Source organism: Monodon monoceros, unplaced genomic scaffold, assembly GCF_005190385.1.
Source record: "Monodon monoceros isolate NGI ecotype Baffin Bay Population unplaced genomic scaffold, NGI_Narwhal_1 Super_Scaffold_5, whole genome shotgun sequence".
NCBI classification, from domain to species: domain Eukaryota; kingdom Metazoa; phylum Chordata; class Mammalia; order Artiodactyla; family Monodontidae; genus Monodon; species Monodon monoceros.
The window spans coordinates 107,604,792-107,620,034 of record NW_021703782.1 but is presented as its reverse complement, the minus strand read 5'-3'; the positions used below and the strand labels follow the sequence as shown (position 1 = coordinate 107,620,034).

General features: G+C 59.1%; 1 protein-coding gene across 1 annotated transcript in view; it reads right to left on the bottom strand.

Annotated features, from left to right (window-relative positions):
* The window catches only part of ASS1 (argininosuccinate synthase 1), a 50,949-nt gene that overhangs the window by 25,295 nt on the left and 10,411 nt on the right, over window positions 1-15,243 (bottom strand). The window contains exons 4-8 of the mRNA XM_029202927.1: window positions 14,310-14,498; window positions 8,398-8,454; window positions 6,340-6,414; window positions 3,019-3,089; window positions 2,444-2,474 (exon numbers count right to left, since the gene is read on the bottom strand). Of these exons, the coding sequence (XP_029058760.1) occupies window positions 2,444-2,474; window positions 3,019-3,089; window positions 6,340-6,414; window positions 8,398-8,454; window positions 14,310-14,498 (423 nt within the window). The remainder of the gene's footprint in view (window positions 1-2,443; window positions 2,475-3,018; window positions 3,090-6,339; window positions 6,415-8,397; window positions 8,455-14,309; window positions 14,499-15,243) is intronic.

Genomic DNA, 15,243 nt, shown 5'->3' with positions numbered 1-15,243 from the left:
GAAACAGGGCTGAGAAGGAGAAATTGAAAGCAAATGGCCCATGAACTAAACCATGATGTACAAGCATGATCGATGCTGCAAATGGTTTATTCATCCACCAGATACGGCGGGCCGGCAACTGAATGCGCTCTTTCACTGTGGGCTGTATGAAGTTAAAGCAAGTAAATTTCTATCTTTCTTCGCATTAGCTGCCTCATTGCCCTTCAATCAGCCCTCATGGAGGCAGAAAATGGCTCCGCCATCTGCCTTCAAACCCTCCCCTCAGCAGGTCTCGGGCTTTTTCTGGAGAGGGGGAGGGGGCACCGGTTCCCTGAAGCTCTGTCTCCCCAGCACCTAACGAGGGGCCCGGGGCTGCCCGGGGTACAGCGTTCCTCCACCGTGGAGAGTAGTGCCCCCGGGCCCCTAGCGGCTTCCCCCTCATTCCTGGGATCTGTTGGTGGCAATGGGAGGACAACAGGCTCCCCTGGCCCGCACCCTGCAGCGGAGCTGCCTGGGAAAGCAGGGCCACAGTGGCCAGACCCTGGGTCCCTCTGCCTGGCCCTACACTTCTCAGCGGGAATGTTTTCTCCCCCTCGACTCACACGCATCCCAGCCTTTCCTGCCTGATGAGAGGGGTCCTGAGGGAACCTTGGCTCCTTCCTCCCCAGATAATCTTAGCCGGCTTGAGGAGGGAGGGCAGGACCCCTGGCTCCATGATTGAGGCCTTGCCCTGTGCTAGGAACAGGCCAAGTGCTTTCGATGCCCCAGGAGAGAGGTGTTGTGATTTACCAGTGTTTGCATAAAGAGTCAGAGGTTCAGAGAGGTTGGGTAACTTGCCCAAGGTTGCACAGCAATAGAAGCAGAGTCAGGATTCAGACCCAGGTTTCAGATCTCTGGGAGCCAAGCACTAACTTTCCCACCTTGACTGGGTGGTAGAATCCTGAAAAATGCACTCTTTATCACTTACTTACCCATCCACTACCCTCATTTCTAATGAGGGGAGGGGACCTGCACTGCCCGGCACTGCCTGAGAGGCGATTTCCCCTCTGGCCTTGGCTCTGCTCCCCCAGTCCTGAGGTGAGAGCGCCACAGGCCGCTACAGAAGCGGTAGGATGGTTGCCCAGCGGGCCTGGAGCCTGGGGGACACCCACCTGCAAGCCGGCTGCCTGCCGCGCTCAGCCCCCTCCGCCCCCCCCCCCCACGGCACTGGCTGACTGCCTAATTAGGGGTGGCTGGCCAGAGTGCCCTGGGGTCGGCAGAGCATGAACTGGAAAAGCCCGGGGCCAGTAGGCAGCCCCCAGGGGACGAAGGCGCAGGCTCTCCTGAGTGACGCGGCTGTGCTGAGCTGGGTGCGGAAGGGAGGTGCGGGTCGCTGGGGAACCACAGAGGCCGGAGGGCCACTCCTGCGATGCGGCGACATGGCCACCAGGCCTGCTCCCTTGCTGAGCAGCTGGTGCCCCGGGGCGAGTCACTTCCCTGGGCCTCAAGTTTCCTCAGCCACGAAACCAGGAGGCTCAGAGGCAGCAGTGGAGGAAAGTGAGCCGGGAAAATGCGAATGCCAGGCCGGGCTCCAGAAACGGTCACTGGTATGCGTTATGTTATTGCCAACTCCGACCAAGAGGCCTGGTGCCTGTGGGGAGCCACCCGGGGCCAGGCAGGGCTCCAGCTCACCCCACCTCCCCCAAAGCACCCAGCCTCCTCCACTCCAGCTGGTCTTCCCGGACCCCCCAGGCCCGGCCTCCCAGCACACTTCTCCCCTAACATCAGACAAGCACCCCACCCCCAAAGCAGCCGCCCGCCGGGGGTGGGGGGTGGGGGGGGTGATGGTGGTGTAGGGGGCTGAGCCGGGCAATGGAGACACAGTCCTTCAGGGACAAAGAGACTTTTCTCTTCCCAGGGTCGATCTCCTCCATCTCCCACGGCGGGTGGGGGGGGAGATACAAAGGAAAACCCCCCAGGGAGAGAAATCCTAAACTTCAAACACGGCCGAGGCCCAGCCTGGGAGGCTGGGGACAGGGGCATCAGGGCGGCCTGACGCAGGCAGGCACAGGCCCAGACGAATGGGTCCTGAGGCTCTGATCTGTGCCACCTCCCCCGATGGCAGCAGCGGCCTGAGAGGGCACAGGCTGGGCCCTCCCACAAGTGTCTCATCTGCCTAATTGCTTCTTTATTGTCTCACAACCACACTCTGGTTCTATGCTGCCCTGAAATATTTCCTTCTCCTCTTCATCCCGACAGCAATTAGAAAAAGAGCACCAGAGAAGGAGGCGGATCTCAAAACGCAGTGTGGAGTGGCCAGGCGGCGGGGCGCCCGGTGGGGAGGGTCGGGGAACACAGGCCGGACTCGGCCCCGGCCCCACGCCCGGCCCCCCGTGAAATTTCAAATTAGGCTACAAACACACCAGACAGTGTCGGCACGGAGCAGCCACCGCTAGACAGCCGGCTTGGGGAAATAGGGAATTACCTTGGGGTTCTCCAGGATTCCAGCCTCGTAGCTGTAGGGGAGAAGAAAGATGGGGGTCAGTGGAGGGGGGCAGAGGGACACAGCCTTGACACCCCTACCCCCAACGTAAGTCCGGTCTGTCCCTTTATCTCTGCCAAAGCAAATGCTGCCAAGCCCGCCTGGAACTTTCTGGACCCACCGCAGGTGGCCGTGGGAGCTGCAGGCTACAAGCAAGGGCCTGGGACACTTCCCTCAGTCTTCAGGGGGCCTTCTCAGAGGGCTGTTCCCAGATGCTGTTCCCTCTGCTTTCGATGCCCTTCCCGGAGCCCCGGCCGGTCCCTCCTCATCCTTAAGGTTCTAACCTCAAATGCCACTTGCTCAGAGAAGCCCTCCCTGACACCCCAGCCGAGGCCAGGTGCCCTCTCAGCAGAACTGCAGCGAGAGCTGGGAATGACGTGGCCTGTCCTCCTCGAGGCCCCCGGGCTCCATAAGGGCAGGGACCACGTGTCGTGTGGGCCACCACTACATCCCGGCCCGACGCAGACAGGCGCCCACTGACGCTAAGCAGAGCAGTGGACAGGTGGGCGACGCCTTACCTGATGTGCATCAGATTCTCGTCCATGCTCCACGGGTTCTTGGGGGTGACTGGGACGGGAATTCCATGTCGCTGCAGGTAAGAGGCAACACCGCATTGGCGTGAGGCAGCTTGAAGTAGACACAAGGGTCAGGCCCAGCTGCCTTGGTTTTCTTTCAAGGTCAGAGACATCCCCAACCTCTGGCTCCCATGCAGGCAAGGCCCTGGACGCACCCCTGGTTTCCTTCCCCTCCCCCAGGCTGCTCAGGGAGGGAGTGAGGGCCCATTTGCAGACATGCCCAGGCAGAAACTATAAGACCCTGTGTCTGAGATGCTGTGGAGTGGATGCTGGCCTTGGAGGTTTCTTCCAGAAGATTCTGAGTCTATACTTCAAGTGCCCCCCGAAGCACTTAAGAGTGTGCCAGGCAGTGTGCCGAGGGTCTCCCAGCACCACCGGCTGACCCCCACCGTGGCCCTATGAGCCGGGAGCTGGAATGGACCCACCTTCCAATATGGATCTCAGCCAAGGCGCCCATGAGAGCTGCTCGCTCAGGACACTTGTTTACGGGGCATGGCCGGGCGCTTCCCGGGGCCACTTCTCTCCACTGCCCAGCAGTCACCACACACATCACTCTGCAGCCCTGAGAAGGAAGAGCCCCCATCCTCCCTGTTGGTTCTGATTACGTTTTGCTTCCCAGATGATCCATGCCTTGGTCCAAGGAGAAAAGTTATCCCTCCGGAGACCCTGGGCCTGAAAGGCTGTTGGTGACACCTGGAAGGTCTTTTGGATTAAAGATGCGGCTGGCTTCCTGAGCTGCCCCGTGCTGCCCTGGCTGACACCTGGTTGGATCCAGCACGTGCATTCCATCCTGCCTTCCTCTCCTGGGCTTACCGGGCACAAAAGCTGAGTGGCCCAGCCGGGCCCCCTTTAAGTCAGCGAGATCGTCCGCTCCGCCTCCCAGGCCCCCTTTCAGCACCTCGCCCCCTGGGTGGGTCCCCCAACCTGGCCATCCCAGGGTCCCACAGCCTCCACCAGCATCGCCCCGTCTCTCTTAATGGGGCTCTGCCCAGGCTCAGCTCATGCCCACGACTAAGATTCTAGAGGCTTCCTCCAGGGAGCCACTGTTTCCTTCAACAGAACCTTAAAATTTCAAAACAAATTAGGTTATCCCCTCTTGATTTTTGTCAAGCTTTACCCAGAGGCTCCTTTTAAAAGAAACAGCCCACACCCACTCTAAAATTTGCGTACTCTTCAATGTAAACCAGATGGGCAAACGGAACACCTCACTTAGAGGCTCGTCAACGTCAGAGGGCTCCTTGTGCCCCATGAAGCTGCCCAGAGTCAAATCCACACGCTTGCCCTGTGCCGTCTCCAGGTAGAGTGGCCAGGTGTGGGGACCAGGACCCTGTGCCAGATGGGCTGAAATCCCCTCAGAGAGGACTCCCCGGGCTGGGGGCTGAGAAAACCAGCAGGCGGGTTCCCTGGAGCCTTTCTTCTGAGGGGTGGTTTGGAAACACTCTTGCCTTTCCTCTTTCCCACTGGGGCTCCATCCGAGCGAACAGGAGGTAAGGGGCGGAGGAGGGAGGAACGGGATGGGCAGCCCTTCCTTAGCAGTGAGATATATACAAATGCCAGACATAGTCCCTCAACCAAAGAGATTTGTTTCCCCTCCCCTCTCCATCCTGAGCTCCCCGCCAGCACACACACACACTGAAAATTCTAGATGCCATTGAGAACAGAAAACAAAACCATCTTCAGCATGTGCACAGGAGACTGCCCTGCTTTCCAGCCCCCGACCTTGCACACTGGCTCTAAAAGAATTATGGTGACAGTGATAAGGATGGGGTGATTCTGAGTGTTTTTCCCTTGGACGATGGATTTGCGGGGAGGTGGAAAGTGTTGCTAATGCATGTTTTCGACGAGTCTCCTAACAGCACCTTGTGGCCTTGGCGACTTAGGAATCTTGAAAGCAGGGCTTTTCAAAGCCCCATTGATTTTCGTCTCAGCTGAAGCAGCTGCCTGGCTCTGAATTTTGGACAGAGTCTGCTTGCTGCTCTGTCATTCTGGTCACTCCCCGGGTGCAGGGACACTGCCTCCCGTCCTGGAATGTGGTCAGATTGCCGAGAGCTCAATTCTGATCCCAGCCTCCAAGGGAGGGTCGGTGGCCAGAGACACAGACTCATCTCTCCGGGGCAAACTTTCCTGTTTAAAAGGTTATTTGAGACAGTAGCTGAGCCAAGGGGCTTCTCCCCAAAATCTGGGAAGGAGGGACAACAATACTGCTGAAATTCATCTTTTCTGGAAGAACCAGGGGCCGCTTTTGTTTGGGAGCTACGGAAATGAAGGGCAGCGTATGGGTCAGGCCTCTCTTGAACCACAACTGCAGGCCTAAGAATATAGATGGGCGGGGGTCTCAATTCACTGCTCTTAAAGATAAAACGTGCTTCGTGTTCTGTATCATCCAGGAGACCAAGGAGGGGAAAAAAGCCTGTAACCTTGTTCTCTTAATAGCTCTGCTATTTGAAAATTTGTTTGGCAACATATGGGCTTGCTCTTGTAAACTCCCCTTTTAATAATAAAACAACAGATGGTAGAGGAGATCTTTCCTCCGAGCTCTCCAGGTCTTAATGGGATGCTGGCGGTAGGGGCAGGGCTGCGTCCCCGCCGCGTCCCCAACCACGCGGCCCCTTGGCCGCGGCAGGAGCTCACAGCCAGCCCTGGTGACTGCTGTTTAAAACCCCGAGCAATTTTCTGGTGTGTGCACGGGGTTGCTTTCCCCTGTCTGACTGATTGAGGCTGTTTGTCAAGGGCTGCCATCGAGTCGCTAAAAAGAAAGGTACCCTGGGGAGTAGCTAAGGATCTTGATGCAAAACTTCTAATATGTTTTACTGCAACTTGTACTTCAAAAGGGCTGGTGCGACAAAAGTCTTTGTCTGCCTCTGCCCCTCGGAGCGCCTACCTGTCCCTGGGAAAGCACTGGGGACAATTAGGTAACGGAGGGGCACACAACAGCCGGGCCCACACCCCCCATCTGCCCACCCCCTGAGTGACACACACCGCAGAGGTGGCAGTTGGAAGAGGAAGCAGAGGGGGCCCGTCGCCCTCCTGCTCGGCGGACTGGGGGCTCCCTTGGGAGATGCCCCTGGCAGTGACCACACCTCAGTGGAGCCGGCCCAGGGAACAGGTGTAACGGGGCGGAGGGTAGCAGCCAGGGCAGAGGTTCAGTCTCCAGGCGTGGGTATCAGTGCCAGCCCCGTGCCTCTGGCCCAGACAACCCCCTTGGAGGGCTGTGCCTGGAGGGCACTGGGCCAGGGCCGGGGTGATGGTGGGGTCTGGCCATACCTTCGCGTACTCCATCAGATCGTTGCGGCCCTGGAACCGGTTGTAGAACTCGGGCATCCTCCAAGGAGCGATGACCTGGACATGGGGCAAGGAGTCAGGCCCGGGCAGCCTCTCCTGGCTTTAAGCTGCAGAGCTGGCCGCTCTGGTAAGGGGCCTGAGGCTCCACTGGGCACCTGGGTGGGGGCTCTATGTACCCCACGGGGTGTGGGCAGGGGGCCCCGTTGGGCAGGGGAATGACACGCCCTGCCGTCCTAGAGGGTGGCTTTGGAGAGGCCCGAGCTCTGTGGCAGAATGGCCGTGCGTCCCCAGGCGGGTCCCTGCCCCTCTGGGCTTCAGTTTCTCCAACTGAGACTTGAGGGTTTGAACTAGATAGGCCTCAAGTTTCCTGATGGCACCCCTGTTCAGAGGGCCAGGAGCCCGCACCCCTGGTGACTAAGAAGGGGTTCACGTTGCTGCAGCTGTACCGCCTGGCCCTGCTGCAGGGCAGCGAGGCCCATGCGACCTGCAACGTCCCCTGGCCCACCCCTCTTACTCCCCTCCCTTCCCCCTCCCCCAGGGCTGCTCTGGCTGGGGAAAGGAGGGGAGCTGGACCGAATTCATCCCACCAGCCTGGGGGGTCGGGGACAAGTCCCCAACAAAAGCTCCCACTCAGCCGTGGAGCCAGCCAGGCCCCTGCCTCTGCCAACAGCAGCCTAATTGGGGTGGAGGTGTCATCTAGACGGAGAAGCCGGTGTGATTTCCGGGCTGGGAAGCTGATGGGACTGGTGGGAGTGGGGTCCCCCAGGCCTGGAGTGAGCAGCGCCTGGGCGCAGAGCTCCCTCTGGCCTCATCCTAGCTCCCGGAGACCAGCCTGGGGCCCTGTCCCCAGCCCCATCCCACCAATGGCCTTGGCCTCTGCAGACAGAGACCCAGAAACCGGACACCCTGGCCCCCCAAGCTGCTGTGGGAACAGAGAATGGGGGTCGGGGAAGGGCCTCACGCCCACCCGCCTACAGCATCAACAGGCAGCTACCTTCCGGGGGGCTTCTCTGCCGCCTGGTGTTTGGGGTCAAAACAGATCATTAGAGCTCATGACCGCTCACCTCCAGGCCACTCTCACCCCTCAGGCAGCTGCTGGCTGGTTAAAGGGACAGAGAAAGATGTTCCACTTAAAAGAAAAAAAATGAAGCCCCTTAGGGACCCTTGTGGGCTTGGGAGGGGCACGTTTTCTGTAGCTTTCGCCCGAAGTGGGCGCAAAGGAGCTGGACCCACGCCTGCCTGTGCCATCCAGGATGGCACCCGGGCGCCACGTGTGGCCACCAAGGCCCGAATCGTGGCCGGTCCCAGCTAAGTGTGGAGCACATAGTGGGTCTCAAAGGGTTAGTACCAAAGGAACGTAAAACATCTCAGTAATTTTTTTACATCGATGACATGCTGAATGGTACCACTTTGGGTACATAGGGTCCAGTAAACCATAGTAAAATGACATCACCTGTTGCTTTTGACCTTGTTTTTTTTTTTACGTGGCCACTAGAAAAACCGCGGTCACCCTTGGGCCTTGTTTTTGTGGCACTTAGTGTGTTTCCATGGCTCGGCCTCGCGCCCTGGATGCACAGGGGCCTGATCCTACTGACTCCCATCCCAGGAGAGAATCCAAGACCCCGGGGGTCACGGCTCAGGCAGCCGGGAGGGGGAGGGCCTTAGCTGGGTGGCCCCCACTGGGGCTGAGAGGGCTGTGATCGGTCCAGATATTGGCCAATCGTGTCTCAGAACGGTTCCAATCTGCACCCGGGAAGCCAGACCCGGCTTTGCGAGGACCTGGCGACGGGCAGCCTCATCTTTCCCTCCAGTGCCTGACCCGCCCAGGCACCTGGGCAGTGTCTCGGGAAGGACAAATGGTCAGGGACAGAGTGTTGTCCCCCTGCCGTTGGCGTGAGTGAAGGGAGCTCTCCATGGGAAAGAAGGGCGCCACACACCACGAGGTCCCTGTCTGGAGAACCTCCCAGAAACCCGCGCCCCACACCCCCAGGGGCCTCAGCCCCCAGCGCCCACCCTCTAGGGGGAGGAGCAACATCTTACCTTAATCTGGGGGGCCAGTGAGTAGCAGGTGAGCTCAAACCGGATCTGGTCGTTCCCCTGAAACGTGGAACGGGACGGTCAGGAGCCACAGAACAGGGACCAGTTGCGGAGGGCGGGGCCGGGGGCAGGGGCAATGCCGCATGACCTTCAACGATGCACCCGAGAGCCACTCAGGGCGGACCCCCTGGGTGGCTCCCTTCTCCGCATGTGCTCACCTCCAACCTCACAACCTTCTGAGGTGGGTCCTACGAGCCTGTTTGAAAGATGAAGACTGGGCTTTCCTGGAGAGGGCTTTCTGCTCTGGACTTGAACCTAGGGCTCCCCGAGTACAGAGCTGAGCTGTGCGGGCACTCAAGTGTGCAGGACGTGTGTCTATGTGTCCGCAAGATGCCCACGTGCCCGTTGTGTGCTGAGCTGTGATGGTCGTGACCTTGTGTGCACTGGTGTGTGAGGGGGCGTGCACACGGGTCATCACGTGTGTCTGCACTTCAGGGGGTGCACACACATGCAGGGCTGGAGGCCTGGCCCCGCCGAGACTCCAGGCAGCCCCCGAGCTGCCCACACGTCAGCCTCTTCCCGAGGGCCTCCCACCTGCCTGGCCCCACCTGCCCCACTCCCACGGTTCCACGGTGCTTTGTCCAGAAAACCGGGAGTCCTGTCTCCTCTGGGAGCCTCAGTTTCCCTGTCTACACAGTGGCTGGCTGGGGGAGGGGTAGATCCAGGTGACCACCAAGGGCTCCTCTGCACAGAGAGGGAAACAGGCCCAGAGGTGGAAGGGACAAGTCCAAGGGCACAGAGCCTGGCCCAAGCCCGGGCACTGGGCCCCCACGGCCCCCACCAGCCTTGGGCAGGCGGCCCTGCCTCCCTGTGCCTGCGTCTTGTCCTCAGAGACGATGGCTGCCAGCCGCCCGCCCGCTTCCCATCAGCTCGGCAGCCTGGAGGGAGGCTTAAGCACTGTGGAAATATCAGAGGGACCTCTCGCCTACTGTGAAAACTGCACGGGCGCAGCGAGACAGCGGCGGGAATAACATGTTATTTTCCAGAGCCTTGTCAGGCGACGCGGAAATACAGGTTTCAGCCCCTCTGCTCGGAGCCAGGGGCTAAGGGGCCAAGGCCGCTCCTCTCTTGGCATCTCCCGGGGCCACAGGCTGTGCGGGACCAGCCACCCCACTCACCCTCCATCCCATCCCTTCAGTGAGCGCCTACCATGCCCTGGCTGCCACACGGGAGAGCCACCTGGCACCAGCGGGATTTTTAACCCTGTTTTACAGATGAGTCAATTCAGGCTCAGAGAGGTGGAGTCACTTGCCCAGGGACACACAGCCAGCAGGCACCACTCCCATCCTAATAGCTCACAGTCAGGTAACGGGTCTGAGCTCCACGCATAACTCATTGAACCCTTACGGCAGCCCCTGAGGTGGGTTCTATTATTATCCCCATCTCACGGATGGGGAAACCGAGGCACAGGCTGTAAGACTTGCCCAAGGGCCAGTAACCAGCACAGTTCCTGGAGCAATGGTGTCTACAATACAAAGCAGACTTATTTTAGATTCGTAAAGCATATGGTCTAGTGTTGCATATCCTGGCGATTTTTTTTCTCCAGGGCTTCAAGTTTCCCCTAGCACAATGGCAGCCTGTGCCTCCTTGGACGGGCATGCCGGGCTGGGGTCTGCCCATCAGGATCGCCATGGGGACACCCATCTGTTCCCGAGCCAGAGACCCTCGCAGAAGCCAAACAGGCTCCCCAAGTTCAAACTCTGTCCCAGACAAGAGCCGAGGCCTGTCCAGTCCTTCCCTCCCTGACCCCAGGAGCCCCAGCCCCAGGGTGGCCCTGGCAGGTTCCCCAGGGGCCAGGGAGGAGGTGTAGCAGGTCCCACACACCCCGTGCGTGTCCACGTGCTGATATACATGTGTAAGTGCGGGTGCCGCGCCCTCGGAGACTGCACGGGGCTCTCCCATCTGCTCCCGGCCTCACCATACAGATGGCGCCATTTACAAAACCCCTGCCGCCACACCCCTTCCCGAGTCTCAGGCTCCTATTTCCAGGCCCGTCTTCCAAAACTGGGGGGAGGAAGGGGGCCCTCGAAGGGCCATCCCAGCTTCTGTGCAGCTCTCTGGTGGGGAGGATTCAGGGTCCCCGAGGGGTGTGAAGGGGTGGACCCCCGCTCTCTCTGCACCAGGTGCCGCCTGGGCTGGGCCCTGGGTGAGAAGCTGCCTCTGGCCTCCAGGCCTTTGCACAAGCTGTTCCTGCGGCCTGGGATGCCCTTCCTCCTGTCTCAGCATCACCGTCACCCCCTGCTGGGTCAGGGCTCCCAAGTCCCCTGTATGGGTGTCCCAGTGTGTGGAGGACAGCCAGGGATGGGTAGGTATTCAGTGGGGCGTTCAGTGAGCCAATGCATGAAGGCGACATCGGCGGGGCTGGAACAAGGGCCCGGAGGCCCTGGGTCTCTCCATCGCCCGACTCGGGAGCCAGAAGCTGGGAGAGGCCGGGGGCTCAGGACGGTCCCTGCTAGAATCTCCCCATCTGGGAAAGCCCCCCTGCAGTCTGCTTACACCCAGCTCTTTCACTTCACTGCGAACCCCTTGCAGAAAGTTTGGCCAAGTGTCCTACCCAGATCTGCCTCTGGGTGCCAGCCTCCTGCAGGCCACACTCACTCACTCTGGACACCCATCTCCTGACGTGTAAAGTCACTGATGCGCCCCCCCCAGCCCCCTCCCCCCGAGCCAAGCAGACCACCGGCCCCTGCAGGTAGCTGGCCCCTCCCTCCCCACCACCCCCTGCCTCGAGCCTGGCATCCCTCTGGACCCTAGTCCAGGCCCTCCAGTTTCTCCTCACTCACACCCCCGTCTTCTAGGAAACTGTCTGCAGAGGCTGTCGGGGGCTTCCCCAGGTCCTATTAAATAAGGGGAAACTGAGGCACAGGAGTACGCCTTGCCCATCGACCCCCAGAAGAGATGGGAGATTTCGGGGTGAGGGGCACCGGGCCCCACCATCCCCTGTGGCCTTCCCGCTGCTGGTCTTGGAGGCCACCCAATGCTGTTTCAAGTCGGAATATCCCTCTTGCGGACACTGAGCATGAACTTCAGGGACGTCCGCGAATCTCAAGAGGCTACGGAACTGCCGCAGAGGGTGTTCTTCTCAGAACCGAAGCCCCGCAGAACCAGAGTGGGAAACGGGACCCTGGGTGGCCAGGGCCTCCTCCAGCCGCTTCCCTGCAGGGTCAGCCTCGGGAGGCCTCAAAACCCAAACCTCTGGTGCCCTCTTGTGGCCAAACGGAGCAGCGCACACAGCCGCTGGCAGCTATTCCCAGAGGCATGTGAGCTAGTCTAGTGCAGGGTGGGGATGGGGCGGGGGCGGCGGTCTCTCCCTGGACCCCAAGAGCCTCCCAGGCCAGGGGCAGACCCACCACACACACATTCACTCCACTAGCCCTGAAAGCCACCCCTCCTCAGTCCTGATGGTACTTCTGGGGGGAACTTCTCCAGGCAGGAGCCCTTCCATAATCCTCACTTCCTGGCCTCAGCTTGAATACCTCCTGGAACAGGGAGCTCACTGCCCGGCTGATTTCATCACAGACAGGTGAGATGTCTCAGAGGTTCATTCTGCACTGATGTTTGTTCTCAAAGCCCCAGCACAGGTCTGACGATTGTGCGAGCAGGGCACTTCCCTCTCATTGAGTGCTTACGATGTGCCAGGTCTATGCTGAGCTCTTTATTGGCACGATCCTACTTCCTACTCACAGCTCCCAACTGCCCCATGAGCGGGTTCTATTTTATTCCCATTTTATAGATAAGGAAACTGAGACTCATGGGGTGAAGTCACAAAGTGTGAAAGCAGGGGAGCCAGGATCTGAACCCAGCTGTACGGGCCCCAAAGTCCCAAGTCCTGAACCTCTGGGTTCCTCTGTACTCTCTCCTACCGCCTGAGTGGAAGGCGGTATGCAGGTCTCTGCCCAAACGGCCCGGTCCACCCACTGCTCCGCCTATGATTCCCACCACCCCGCTCAAAATGTGCTCATGACTAGGGTGTTAGTGAAAACTAGGGCCACGCTCACCAGTCCGCTTCTTTTACAGGAGCCCATAGTTTCAGTCCAGAACGATCCCCTACATACCATGGGGGTGGGGGAGGGCCACTGGCCACCCCTGTCCAACCTGGGGGTTTGAAGCCAAACCCCGCAGCGTGGCCCCGGCCCAGCCCTGGCCCTGCTGCTTCTCCCAAGGCTACAGCTCCCACCACGTGTTCAGGACCCTTGTCTCCAGGCTTTTCCTCAGGCTGTTCCCTCCGCCTGGCACTCTCTTCCTGTACCCATTCCTCCTCCCTCAGGGCCGTGCTCTGCACGACAGCCTTCCCTCGGCCCCTGCCTGCTGCCCCCTCGGCTCCCCTTGGCTCCCCTGGCACTGACCCTACTGCCACCCTCTCCTGCATCCATTCTCTCCCTCGCTAGGACACAGGCCCCCTGAGGGCAGGAAAAAGGGCCCGCGAAGTTCAACACTGTTCCGGTGTCCAGCACACACTCAGCGCTGTACAGACGCCAGTACAAGCTGGCTGACCGAGCGCCAAGCAAATGAGTGAGCTTCCAAAGACACCACTACCGCCTGGTGGGGCGACTGTTTGCAAGGCCACCCCCAAATCACACCTCCTCTGTCACAGTCTGAGCTGTGAGCGTCCCTACATCACACTGAGCCAGGGCCTGCTCCCCCACTCCCGACTGCCTCGACCAGCCTTGTGGGCGGCGGGCCTGGGTCAGGTCAGGACATGCGTGCTGAGAGGCAGGCCCCCTGCCCCACAACCTGGAGCAAGCTGTTGGTGGCGTGTCCGCTAACTGCGAGCTCACGACTCCAGAGTAACACTGCCTACAGTCACCTACATCTTTAGGAATCTTGTTTCTTGAGCCCTGCCCCCTGCAGGACAGGGGCTGAGGGCTTTCCTGCCTTCTATCCCCAGGGTTGTCCTTCAGTCTGCACTCCTGCACACAAGGGCCAGAAGTACGGGTGTGTTATCGGTTGAACTGTGTCTCCCACAAAAGATAAGTTGAAGCTCTAACCGCCCCCCCCCCAATACTTCAGAATGTGACCTTATTTGGAGATTGAGCCTTTATGGAAGTAATCAAGTTAAGATGAGGTCATTAGGGCAGGCCCTAATCCAGTATGACCGGTGTCCTGATGAAAAGGAGAAATTTGGACACAGAACCAGACACGTGCAGAGGGCAGGCAATGTGAAGATGCCCCGAGGAGACAGCCACGTGAAGATGTAGGCCTGGAGTGATGCACCCACAAGCCAAGGACACCTGAGCTACCCGAAGCCAGGGGAGAGCCCGGAAGTGGCCCTTCCCTAGCACCTTCAGGGGGAGCATGGCAGCCAACACCTTGATTTTGGACTTCCGAAACCTCCAGACCCGTGAGAGGATCCGTTCCTGGTGTTTATGCCGCCCAGTCTGTGGTGCTGTTGCCCCGGGAAACTAAGACAAGGCCTCATCCGCATTTTGCAAGTGAAGAAGGTGAGGCTCAGGAAGGGCAAGGGCCTCGCCCAAGGCCACACAGCTGGGATTCAAGCCCTTTGCTACCTCGTGGTCTCTGACCCTGCCTACTGCATTAAACGGAGACTCCCACAGTGACCTTGGTCCCTGAGCCTCAGCAGCAAGTTTGCAAAACGGGGTGACATTGCTCAAACCGCATGTGGAACAGGCACACGGGACTCACACACTCGGGGTACAGGGCAGAGCCGTCCCTAACTCGCTACTAAAAACATTCCTCTTATTCAGACTGGACGGGCCAGTCTGTCCTCTGCATACCTGACTGTGCTGGGGGAGAACCTACAAGTGCTTGAGGACCGTCCATTGCCTGGCTGCCTGTGTGCCCCTCGCAGGCCCCCTGCCTCCTTCTCCATCCCCAGCCGTCCATCCTGGTCTCACCTTTCCTGTGGCGCCGTGTGACACGTACTTGGCTCCCTCCTGCTGGGCGATCTCCACCTGTTTGCGGGCAATGCAGGGCCTGGCGAGAGAGGTACCCAGGAGGTAGCGGTCCTCATACAGCGCGCTGGACTGGATGGCGGGCCAGACGAACTCCTCCACAAACTCCTTGCTGACGTCCTCGATGAACACCTATGGGGAGAGGAGCCCATGAGAGGGAGCCTCGGCAGGGACGGGGTGCAGTCAGAAAGCAGAGTCCCAGGGGCCTCAAGTGGCCTGCATCTAAGGCAGACGCTGTTAATGGATCCCAGGACAAGCTGTACCTCCACTTTTCCTTCTGCATCTGTAGTAGACATCATAAATCAATCCAGCATACACTGCAGTTACTCTCCCTCCTGCACTCATGGCGGACATTACTAATCGATCATGATATACCATCCAAGCAAAACTGGATGTGGTCCTTAAATCCCTCCCAACATAGCATTCTGGGCCTGAGATGAAACAAGATCTAAATCTAAGAACTAAATCTAGATGTAATCCACAAAAGCCAGGGATTATTTTGTCCCACAGATGGCAGCTGGCAATATCTGGAGATATTTTTGGTTGTCATAACTGATGGGTTGTGGGGGTCATTCTGGCCTCTAGTGGGTAAAGGCCAGTGATGCTGCTAAACATCCTACAATGCACAGGGCAGCCAGCCACATGTCAATAGTGTCGAGGTTGAGAAACCCTAATCTAGAGGAATTATTCTCAAAATGTAAACCCCCTAGAGTTCCCCAGACCCTTTCAGGGAGACTGAAAACATTTTTTATGACACTCAGTTGATATTTGCCTTTTTCACTCTGTTGACATTCACACTGAATATGCAAAAGTGATGATGGGGGAAGGGGCTGGCACCTTAGCACAAATCAGGGCATAGGCACCACCCTCCTCAGAC